The sequence below is a fragment of the Ursus americanus genome, chromosome 15 (assembly GCF_024610735.1).
Source record: "Ursus americanus isolate L20-20 chromosome 15, mUrsAme1.1.p, whole genome shotgun sequence".
NCBI lineage: Eukaryota > Metazoa > Chordata > Mammalia > Carnivora > Ursidae > Ursus > Ursus americanus.
The window spans coordinates 20682710-20694957 of NC_142141.1; the positions used below are offsets into that span (position 1 = coordinate 20682710).

The window sequence follows — 12248 nt, forward strand, 5'->3', positions numbered from 1 at the left end:
ACAGTGGGCAATGCATACCTTTGATCTCCCCTCGGTTGGCGGGTGCATGTCGGGGCTCCGGCGGGCGAGCGGGGCGCGAGACCAGTTTTTCTCTGGGCACTTCAGGCTTCATGTCTATTTGCAATGGAACCCACTTGTGTTTGTTCCCTGGAGGACAGCACAGGGACATGAGGAAAGCTTGAAAGAGAGGTCCCTCCTAGCCATCTCTACCTCTGTTATTCCTCTGTCTGGAGCAACAGGTCTGATTCACAATCTGATGACCTTGGGCAAATTCCTTCTCCCACACTGGACCTCATTTTTACCTCTAAAATAAGAAAGCCATGGACCTCAGGGTGACAGGACACTCCTGGCTGACTCCTAATATCAATTTCTCCGTGGTCAGAGAACCCCTCTCTGGAGCCGGATACGTGGCTGCCCAAAACTGAGCTGGCACTTCCAGGCTCCCTTGAGACGTGTGCCAAAATTCTCTCTACAAGAGCTACGTGAGGGTAGTCAGTTCCAGGTTGAATCCTTCAAAGGGAGCTACTCTGCCCCTTTTCCATTCCTGCTAGCTGGAATGAGACAGAAAGAGTGAACCACCTTGGATGAGAAGAGCCAACACACCACAGCAAGATGAAAGGAAAATGAAATGAAATGGTTGCCATTCTAGGGCTGGCCTACTTACACCCAGCTGTCAGGTGAGAGAAAGAACCTTCCACCTTGTTTAAAACACTGTTACTTTGAATCTCTGTTAGAGCAGCCAACCCGTACCCTAAACAAACCTCAGCCAAGGCAATGGGAACTCTTGTCTTTAAACAAAATCTTACACGGGACAGCAACACAGCAAGACACACGGATTATTGTGAGGCGGGGACCTCATCTGTTCGGTGCACTGCTAGAGCCCAACTGCTGAGAACAGGGCCTACCAGATGCTTGTTAAGTAACGTAGGAACTGACAGACGGAAGGCAGAAGTGAAGACTGTTGGCCCAGTGGCCTACGTCAGTCTGCCTCCCAAGGACTCCTTAGGCCTCCTGACACTTGTCCAGCAACCCCAAGTTCTGACACTTCACAGTTCTGCCTGCCACTTCTCCAAGCCCTGTGGCAAAGTCACTCACCTTTCTTCTTCTGGCCCCCTCGCTGGCAGTCCTCGTCCCCATTCTTCTCCTCCCCAGATTCATCCGATTTGGTTTTCGGGCTCTCTTTACTATCGCTCCCCTCTCCTTTCTCCTGTTCCTTCATGTCCTTTTTGGGTGGCAGCTTACGGGCAGGCTGGGACTTGTGGGACTGTGGCTGCAGCAGGAAGCAGAGTAACAGGGAGGTGAGGTGAATCTGAGAGCCTCCTGGGTTGGGACAGGAGGGAACCGCTGCTGCTAGAATGCCAGGGCAGAGGAGCTGGAGCAGGCAACAACGAGTCTGACTAGATGTGTTATAAGGTCCTGTTTTTACGCGAGATGCTTCCACTGGGAAGTGTGGCCCAACAGGCAGCAGGTGGGAGACAACTTATCTCTCCATCATCTTCCTTGAGTCTAAGGGACAGAAACAACCCTCAGGACACAGGGGCTAGGCCCGCAGGGGCCATATTATTTGCTCCGCAGAAGACCATACCATCCCGGTAGTCTGTGGGATGGAAGAGATGCCAGCCCTTGGCTTATCCACAGCAACCCTGTCTGTGAACTGAAGGCCAGTAGCCACAGCCAGTGAGGAATCTAGGCCATCAGCCCAGAACAAAAGCACCAGAAAGAGAGGACTGATCCGGAGTTCCTCCTCTGCTGGGACTAAAGAGTGCTACACAACTTCCTTAAGACACATGGTCTAGAGGTGGGTGCCTGGCCTAATGGCCATTCTCCTGCTTCACTCACTGGCAACTCAAGCATAGCTGATGAAGAACACAAGCTCTGGAATAACGTAACACACTCGACTTCCCATCCCCACTTGAGCATCAAGGGCTGGTTATGAGCCTCTCCCAAAGGCTCATGGTTATTATTGTCAGTGGCCTCATCTGTCAAATGGGAATTACTGAAGGACCTACCTCTATGTCACTGTGAGGGCAGGTGAAATGGTAAGCAGCACGTGGCAGCTCCTGACATTCAGCAAGGGCTCAAATGACGATGATTCTTAGCTATTTGTGCTGCCGTTATTATACTAACCACTTCTCTTAAAAAACTGAGAAAGGTAAGATCCAAGGCTCTGAGAACTTAAGCCAAATATGTGTATGCCCACAGCATTCAAACCTGCCCATTCTTCCCCACAGACCCACCTGTACGCTCTTGTGGGCTATCTCTCCAGGTGTGGGCCAGTTGATTGCATCTCCAAAGTCACCCACCTGCAAGACACATTCTATGAGGGCCCTGGGGCGGCCTTGTCTCTTGCCATTCAGCCCCTTGGCCAAAATACCATTCCCCTAAGAGATGAGAAGCCACAATCAGTCTGTCCGCTAGGACCATCCACACCGGAGGCCCAAAAGGGGCTCCCCTGCTATTGAGAGGATCCAAAACTCCCTTGGAGATCAGAAGAGGCCACCACCTCTTTCTTCAAGGAAGTCCCCTTAGGTTGCCCGCACCTACTCCTTACCTTGCTGCCTTTACGCTGTTTAGGAACTGCTGCCCTCACCACCTTGGCTGGAGCAGAATGTTCTGTGGGAACAAGAAGGGAGAGATGGTTAATCAAAACTCATGGAGGGGGCCACCTCTAGCTCCTCACCTTCATTACCACCCCTATTCCATCGAGCAACCTGCAGGTTTCCAAAGGAGGAAGACATGGTGAAGAGGGGAAGGACACATGCTCAAACACCAGTAACAACTGTACCAGTCTCTGTCGGAAGAAATCATGGAAAGTGAGATCATGGAAACAACCAGCAGCCAACACCCCAGGAACTCGACTCTGAGGCAGAAGGGCCCTCCCAGCTCTGTACCCTCCAATAAAGAGGGCCCTGAGCAATGGAGAGGGTAAGTCTGTGACAGACTAGAGCCACGCCAGAGCTGGCTCTGTAACGTATCCCTAATCCCAGCAGATTCCATAAAGGAAGGATCTGAAAGGCCTTCTCTGGCTCTAACACGGTGGAGGTCTGTGTGTGAGCAAATCTGGGCCACTGATCACAGGCAGGGCCAGATAAAAACCCTGAGCCGGCAATCAAGTCCAGAGCTCTCTCTTCTAGGCCTCCCCATCCCCCCACCGGGGCCGGCTCAGTCCTCGATGACCTGCAGTCAACAGAAGGCTAGCCACTCAGGAAAGACTCTCTGCTCTCCGAGTTCCCAAAGCAAAAGTGTGACCCACTTGACTCAGTGGTCCCACCTTTAGGAATTTATCCTAATCATACAAATTAGATGAGTGTTTAGAGTTATGTAAAAAGATGTTGTCCATAACAGAAGCGCTATTTCTAACTTTAAAAAAACCGAAAACCTTCAGGCCCAAAAGCAGAAAACTGGCTAAAGAAATTAAAGTTTAACAATTTTTAGAGTAGTCATTAAGAAGATAATGCTCTCTACCGGAGATAAAAGATATAAAAAGATAAACACAATAAATGAGAAGAGTTGCAATCCTATTTTGAGAAAGCAAACAACAAACATGTATATTTAGAGGCCCCGGGCGGCTTAGCAGGTGGAGCACGATTCCTGGAGCTCAGGTCACGCTCCGCGGTGAGCTCCCTGGAGCTTCCCTCTCCCTCTCCCTGACCCTCCACCGAGCTTGCGCATGCTCTCGCTCTTTAAATATTTTTAAAAAGCCCCATGTATATGCACACATACACAGGCAGGAATAACTGGAAGGCCACATAACCAAGTATTATCAGGAGTAAAGTAGTGTGTTAGCAGTGATTTAATTCTGTTTGGGATTTTCCAGTCATTTCAACAAAGACATGGGCTTTTTAAAAAGAAAAAAAAATTTTTAAGGAAATAACTCTAAGTAGGTCTAGTCCCTTGTACACCTACACTTATTTTCCAAACACACGTCTGAAGAACAAGGGTTTCTGAACCCTGCCACCCCCATAGACCCATGGGAAAAGGTACATCCTGGGGCTCTGCTCACCCACTTCTCTCCAATCACTTTGCCTCCATTGTTGGCCAATCATACCAAGGCAAAGAGCTGCCCCCAGTCCCTGAGCACAGAAATCTGCCTAGCTGGCCTCAAAAGGAATTTTCTACTCCTTAAACAGACCCATGTTCTCTTAATGAGTAGAGAGAGTCCCTGACTCCTGGGAGGCCACAGCACTCTTGGCTTTCCAAACCCTACCGGAGCCACTGCCCCCTCAAGATATACCACAGGCCTTCTGAGAGCCGGAGCTGTGAAACCCAGCCCACAGCATCTTCCACCCTCAGTGCTCGACAGTGGAAACCCAGAAAACCTCTCAGCCCCAAGAGGATGAAGCTCTTAGGACCAGGGAACTACTATGCACTGACTTTCTTGCCAATCCTGGGTGGCCCAGAGAAGCCTACTACCACCCAGTTCCCAGACGAGGCTGCTGCTCGGAACCAGGACCTGACAGAAGTGGCTGCTACAGGACCAGCTCCCTTGACTACACCTGCGTTACGGCAGAAATCACTTCTCCAAGCACCCATGCTCCAGCCCCCAGCAACACTCCCTGCATGCTGTCAGGACAAGAGCAGGCCAAGGGCCTCCAACTTCAAGTTCATTAACAAAAAGTGGCAAAGGAGAATCAAGACTCAGAGGGCAAGGTGTTCCTGAAGACTTTCCATGAAAAGGTGAGGCAACGTTTTTCAGGTCATTGTATGTTTCTTCTAATAAAAATAAAAATAATAAAAACTCTTAAAACTGGGAAGAGTCATATTCTGTGATCACCATGCCTGATATTTCACTCACCAAGATCGCAAAGGGACATGTAATGTTCTCAAAGTTGGGGCTCCAATTAATGCGAGAGCCATCCTGCCACTAAATTCCTATTCCCTCACCAACCCCAAGATGACCAAGGGAATATGGCCAGTCTGGGCATACGCAGCAATATTCTTCAAGGAGTCCTGTGTGCAGCTTGTTGAAAAAGCCCCATGCCTAGCTAGCCTCCCTCTGCCCCCAGGACCCATAGTGCCTTGCTCTTGCTCTGCTCGCAGCCAGAGCCTCAGGCTGCTCCTACTCCAAGGAAGAGCAAAGTCTCCTAGAGAGACAGAAGAGTCCACTAGGGAGAGAGAACAACTTCTGCCTTTATGTAAAATTCCTAGATCTGTTAAAATCCTGTGGGGCGTAGGAGAAGCTGGGAAGGCTCAAATGCACTGCTGTCAGGCCCCACAGGAGATCAGAAAAAACACAAGGCTTTCTGACTTCAATTACACATCCCTTTCTGGTCCCGCCCCCTCCCTCCCCCACCCCTCACCATCCTCCTTCACCAGGGAACCAACCAACACACTCTCTCTCCAGCTCCACCACATATACAGGGCTTGGCATCTGCAATGGCTCCCAGTGAAAACCAATCCTCTGTGCAGGTGCCAGGCCCCAGGTCCAGCATCGTCCCAGCCATAAAAGGGAGCAAGCCCCCTCCTCCCACCTCTGCATTCTGAAACTTGTGCCAGCTGCCACTGACCCAAGCCCAGCTCAGGAAACACTCAACTCACCGCCCTGCACCAGCCCAAGAAAACAGTTACAGGTTAGAGCAGCAAAAAGGACTACAGTTCTAATCCCCTCTGTTTGCAGATAGGGAACCAAGGCCCTGAAGGGGCCTCCCTAGGGTGGAGCCAGAATGAGAGCCGAAGTCCCAACTCTCTTTGTTCAAGTGCTCCTCTGGCTTGCCACAAATCCCATGCGTCCACTGTTAGGGTCAAAGCTCCTTCCTGGTGCCATCTTAGGGTACTTCCGGGGTGTTTCCTGGTAAATGGAATTACTGAAGGCAGGGAGAGGTTCTCAGGTACTGAGGGAGGCAGAAGTGTGGCAAGGCAGGCCCTACTTAAGGCCCACCATTCTAAGGGAGCAGGATGGCAGAGAGAGGCCCCAGGGGGACATTCCTCCTTGATTAAGGTAAGTCAGGGGCTAACAGGTACCCGGAAAAGGAGAAAAGCCACCTTCTGTCCCACAGGACCATCCTCTGCCAGGAGTCAGGAGTGATTCTAGTTCCAGACAGTGAGGGGGCTTCCTAAGTATACATGTGCATTCGGGTATTAAATGAAGCCCACCAGAACCTATGTCTGGTTGTGGTCGCAGGGCTGGAACACCAGGAGACTTTGTGAACTGGTATCTGCATGGCAAACTCTCACTATTTCCACTTCAGACTACTGAGAGTGGTGGGGACGAGGGGAGCTAAACCACCATGGCTAATGCAGGATACCAGGAAACAAGGTGGGCAGAAGGTGGGTGCTAAGGGTGGGCAGGGCAGAGGGCAGCTCCCCCTGCAAAGTGGAGTGGCGGACCGCACAACACGGTCTAACCCTCTGAGATTCGCTCTCTGCCTCAACTGTCACCCCTTCATTCAAACACAGTCTAGGAAAGCAGACAGCCGGAGTAACTGCATGACTTTGTTATCAACTGCACATTCTCTGCCCCTGGAGAACCCCTCCAAACTTAAGCTTCCTCATCTCTGAGACTGAAGTCCTAATGATCTCATAGCACTGCCGTGACAGTTATAGGAACAGAGCATAAGAGTGCCCAGCACACAGCAAATACCAAACATTTTAATTCAGATTCACACAAGAAGTTTACTATTTCTAAGTAATCCTCATCATTAAAAAAGAAAAAAAAAAAACCCACATCAAATGACCTCTCAACATGAAAAGAATCAGAATGTGTGGAGAAAAACTCCTGGGGATCAATTAGCTCAATTCACTGATTCAGATTACAAATGCCAACCCCCCCCACCCCCCCGCAGCCCGACTCCAGCCTGGCCCTTCTTCCGGACACCGCCCTCCATAGACAGGCTGGGTTCCAGGGCAGGTTTCCCCAGGAAGGAGGAAAGAAAGAGGGGGAAATTCACCACAAGTCCTGAGGGAGGCTTTGGCATAAGCCATTGCCATGCTAGAGGAAGGAAGAGCATAGGGAAGGTTGAAGTTCTGACTTCAATTACACATCCCTTTCGGGGTCTCCTCCCCGCCATCCTCAATTTTTTACTCAGCATGAGAGGAAGAGAGCCTGGCCTCCAGGAGTATCTCTCAGCCTACAAAGGGACCAAACCCATAAACACCTGGTATAAAGCCAGATAAAACAAACACACTTTCTATACAGTCTTGTTCTAGAAGATCCTAACGCTACTGACCCTTTGCAATAAAAGCTACCCAGGGGGCCAGATCTAGGAGATCTAAAGAGCAAAAACTTGGTCAACCAGTGAGAAACTAGGGGTTTTAGGGGAAGAAGGCACATGGGTGAGTCAAACTCATCGGGTCATGGTAAAAAGAACTGGTAAGAGGGAGAAGCTAGAAAGGAAACTGGGGGGCAAACGTGGGTAAAAGGTGAGACCAGGCTGGGCCAGATGGGAGAAAACCTGTAGGACTGAGTGGGTGGCCAGAGATTTCAGCCTCAGTGCCAGCAGAATGGCATCTGAAAAGGTTGAGTTTACCCTGACAGGAAAGAATTTCTACTTTGGGGAACAAGGGAATTTATTAGGCTAAATAAGGGGCTGCATTACTTGAGTTCACACTCACCCACCTGCGGACCTTCATCTGGCTATTAGGCCAATCTCCTTGGGGAGCCCTCTCAGACCCCAAGGCAAGTGTCCCTGCTCCATGCTCTCTCAGCACTGTAACCCTCGCCCCGATTATGTGGCTCCTTGAGGGCAGGAACTAGGCTGTTTTGATAGCAATAATCCCAGTGTCTCACTCAGGGCCTGGCAACATTTGCTGAATGAACAGCAAATTCACAAACCCATCTCCCCCATGATTTCACACCACAGAAAGAGGCTTTGTTTTCCAAGTGCTAATTCCCAAGGCTACAGCCTCAACCCTCCCACTTTAGCCAGAGCTCTCCCCAGTTAGAGAAACGAATAAGGTAGGCACTGCTGGCTTCCAGAGGAATCCCACACCCACCCTGCCTTGACTCTGAGACACTCTATTACCCGAAATCAGGGCTGGGTCCTAATCCAGACTCGGGCACTTGTATAACCCTGAGGGGTACTACCTCCCATCCTCCCCGAGCCTCACCTTCCTCAACTGAACGAAAGGTAGTAACATGAGGTCTAGAGGTATGATGGGAGAGAAGGCAAAACCTCAGCCACTGAGGTTTCTCATGCAAGCAGAAGAGATGCCAGCAACAAGCTGTGGTCGTCATATTAACAAGTGCATATGACATGTAGTAAGCCCTTACGAGATGCCATGCATTGCTGTAACACTGAGTTAGTTTCTCTAACTGGTCTCATTTTACAAATGAGGAAACCAAGCCACCAGGTGAAAGATTACTGGCCAAAGATCACCACCAGCAAGCAATACAACAGGATTTAAAGCCAGGCAGTCCCACTCTAAAACCTGTGCTCTCCACTAGGAGAGTCCAAGTTACCTCCTCATTGTGGCCAACAGGGCAGGCCCTTGGTGGCAGGGAGGCAGGGTATCATTCCACACACTGGGGAAAACCAAGACCATTGCAGGAAAACCTAATGTCATGGAGCAAGGCAAGTAACGCTCCCATGACCGGATGCCAACAACCTGACAATCCCCCTCTCCCCTACACAGAGACAGGCAAGGGAAACTGCCACCAAGCACCCAGCTCAAGTCCCTACTTCTGGCACCCCAGCAGCCCTGGTGAGGAAAGAGGCACTGCTTCCAGGCCCACCTCCCAGTTCTTCCACTCCTGCCTCTGCCCCAATCCAATGGGGTTCCAGCTGCCATGGACTCTGCCTCCACCCTCAGTCTCCCAATATGGGGAAGGCCACCATTGTCCGTATGAGTTGCAGCCTGGGACCCCGAATGTGGTAGGCAGCAAAACCACCTAAGAGGAAGGTGAGGCAGGAGGAGCCTGGGGGACATTGCCCACCTGTGCTCACCCCTCCTACGCCAGCCCACGGGCAGAGTCTGGAAACCTGGTATATTCTCAGCTATCACCCACCCTGGCGATGGGGTAGACTCATGGAGGAGTTTGGGGACCACAGGCCTCTCATCCCATCTCCACTGACCCTAACGGCTCTTAGGCAGAAACCTTCTACAGAGTAAAAAGAACGCTGGGCTAACTTCCTCTCCCTACTCACCAGTTCTTGCTGCTGCCATTGCCACCACTTCTCAGAGACCTCTCTCTGCCCAGCCCTCCCACCCCAACTCCGCCAGACCTGTGGATGAAACACAGGAAAGGGCTGGAGGGCATCCCTGCATGGGGGTGTGTGTGGGGGGGGGCTTAAGAACATCAGACCATCTTGAGGCTCTGCTCAAAGGAAGCTGCTGGCCACAGTCTGCGCCCCTTGGCCTAAGAGGGGGAGCAGGGCCACTGGGCTCCAGTCACATGGTGTTGCCCAGCCTGGCCCAGGCCCATCCCCAGTGGACTATCTTTAGCCTGCGGTGGCCCAGGCGGCCTGGTGCCCCCACTCTCCCTGACCAGACATGGACCTTGCCCCCGAGGCCAGTGCCAGCCCCTCAGGTGCTGCCCGCAAGCTAACTAACAATCACAGCTGAAACTCACAAGCCCCCCAAGTGCCAGGACCCTAACCCAGCCTTTCTGAAGAGCACATCTGATTCCAGTTAGAACACTAGTAGGAACCACCCCCGTTTACTGGGCGCTAGTCTAAGCTACTTTGTGTGTGTGATTTTACTAGGCTGCCTCGAAAAGACACCATTATTCCAGTGGCTCAGAAAACAAAATGAAGGCAAGGAACTTACCGAGTATATAGTTTATAGGACATAACTCACAGAACTCAGCATTAATTTCAGATTTCTTCCAAGGAAGTCCTCCATGTGAATGCCCAATGTAAAGAGCTACCCGACTAGCAACTCTGGAGCAAATTCTAATTCAGTCTACAACGTGGGGTCTTCAGAGCCACCCCCAGAAATGGTTGCATCTTATCTCCACCCCACTAATCACTTACTGAGGCCGTATTACATGCTTGCACGGTGCCGAAGTTCTTTATATACAGTAGCTCATTCGTTTTTCACGACCACTCAGGAGGCAGGTAGGATGATGGGGACACAAAGGCTGAGAGGCTAAGTGGCCCAAGCTCAGCAGGCTACCAGGTTCCAGAGCTGGGACTGAAACCCTCGTACAGCACGACCCCACCCCAGGGCGTTGGCAGCCTGTGACACACCCTTTGTGGACAGTGACTGCGAGCTCCATAGGGTGAGGATCTTTTCTACCTTGCCCAGTGGCCTGTGAAACCCCGGACGGCAGCACATACATGGCAGGCCCACAGGAAACATTTTACTGAATGAAGGAATTTACCTAAGTAGGGTGCTTCTCAAAGAACTCCCAAAGCATTCTCTTCTGGGGAGAAAGGCGAATTAGCCCCCTGCATTACAACGGGATAGCACAGCCGTACGGTCCAGCACCGGCACCCCTTTGGAGTCTAGATCTATGTTTTATTCTCAGACTTGGAATCAATGTGCTTTAAGCCAAACACCACTGGCCAGTTGTGGGAAAGAGAGGACAGAGAGGGTACACAGCAGACAACACAGCACATGAACTCCCCAGAGGTCCCAGCCGTAAGCCTCCAGGCCCCAGGCCCCAGCAGAAATCACAAGGCTGGCTGGCAACCCTGGCAAGCTGGAGAGCACAGGTAGCAGCGAAGGGGGTGGTGGGAGCAGCCACTCAAAAGCAGCCAAGCTCTACCCTCAAACGACCTGGGGTTGCCAGAGTTTCTGAGTTTTCCAGAAAAGTAGAAAAATAGATACTAAAAAGAAATTTCCTGCTTTACAAATACTGCTAATCAGTTCACCTTAAAAAAAAAATTGTCTACAAGCCGTATCTCACTTGCGGGCTCCTGCATGCTCTCCTAAGCCCTCAAGGACAGACCAAGCTTTGGGCAGCTGGGCCCTGGATTTCAAGAGCCACTCCCCTCAGGAAGCACAAGCAGCGCTCTGCTGCCCATCGGACTCCACCATCCTGATGCGGGAAGCTGCTGACCTCAAAGCTGATTTTCCCGTCCCTAGTGATCACCCACTACCTCAGGTAATGTAAATTCATGTTTTTAAAGATTTTATTCATTTATTTAAGAAAGAGAGAGACAGAAGGAGACAGCACTAGCGGGGGGGAGGAGCAGAGGGAGAGGGAGAAGTCGACTCCCAGCTGAGCAGGGAGCCCGACGCCGGACTCAATCCTGGGATCCCGGGATCAGGACCTGAGCCGAAGGCAGACGCTTAACTGACCGAGCCACCCAGACGGCCCTCATTTTCATTGTCTTAATCTAATTCTCTGCTTCAAGAGGCTTCTGAGTGGCCCCCTTCCCAGTTACTTTGGATTATCACTTTTCCTGGAGTGGAGAGGCTCTTAGACGCAGCCAAGGCCAGAAGGGACCTGAGAACTCATCTCCTTGCATACACAGGAAAACAGCCCAGGAGGGCCCAGGCTGTGCCCAAAGTGACCAATGAATTGTTGTGCAGCTGGCACCAAATATCCAGTTCCTGCCTCCAAGTCCAGAGCTCTCCCAGCTGGTAGGGAAGCCAATTTCCCGCCTAAACAAAATACGCTCTGTGCACCTCAACACCCACTCATGGGATGGGAGCATGGCATGTGTGGGGGTTGGAGGACAGGTTTAGAAACCCAAGCATTACAGGAACTGCCTGTTTTTAAGAAGAAATCTCACATGGAATTGGAATACAGGACAGAAAAGGAGGAGTGCTCTTGTTGACGTGGATCTAGGAGGCAGATGTCACTTCTACCTCCAACTTTGTTCTTCACACCTCCCCAGAGATGGCCAAACCTCCCGGCTCCCTCTGGAAGACGTAGTGTAGACAGGCCTGACCACACAGCCATGCAGCGTGGTAGGGTAGGCACCCTCACTAGCCCTCACTTTCCTGCTCTCTGAAATCACGGAGCCCTAACAGCTCCAGCCCTGCAGGCTGGGTATACTTGGCAAAGGGCAACTCCACAGAAGTGGAAGAGACTTGCCAGGTATCCCAGAAGCAGATGCCAAGATGGAGTTCTTGGGTAGGGACTAGTTATCGCAATCCAGGTCAACCAGTCAGGCCTTGCTTCCCAGAAGCAGCTATCTGCCTCTCTTGAGTTCAGGCCAGGGGGCCCTTTCAGTGCCACGTGCTACACCCTGACCGGGAAAAAGTAGAGCCCTGGGACGCCACGGATGAGCAGAGGGGACTGCACCACCTGCAGACTCCCCACCCTTGCTCCCAGATGCCCTCAAGGCCCCAGCAGGTACCCTACTACCCTACTCTACCATCCCTTTCCCTTCAGCAAATGGAGACGGTGCCTAAAC

General features: G+C 51.4%; 1 protein-coding gene across 3 annotated transcripts in view; it reads right to left on the reverse strand.

Moving 5' to 3' along the window:
* LARP1 (La ribonucleoprotein 1, translational regulator) overlaps nucleotides 1–12248 on the reverse strand; it is a 95993-nt gene that overhangs the window by 18093 nt on the left and 65652 nt on the right. For all 3 annotated transcript variants that reach the window (XM_087867834.1, XM_087867833.1, XM_045791968.2), the window contains 4 exons: nucleotides 2552–2613; nucleotides 2238–2303; nucleotides 1096–1270; nucleotides 19–147 (listed from right to left, as the gene is read on the reverse strand). In XM_087867834.1, coding sequence (XP_087723960.1) covers nucleotides 19–147; nucleotides 1096–1219 — 253 coding nt within the window. In that variant the 5' untranslated portion in view covers nucleotides 1220–1270; nucleotides 2238–2303; nucleotides 2552–2613. The remainder of the gene's footprint in view (nucleotides 1–18; nucleotides 148–1095; nucleotides 1271–2237; nucleotides 2304–2551; nucleotides 2614–12248) is intronic.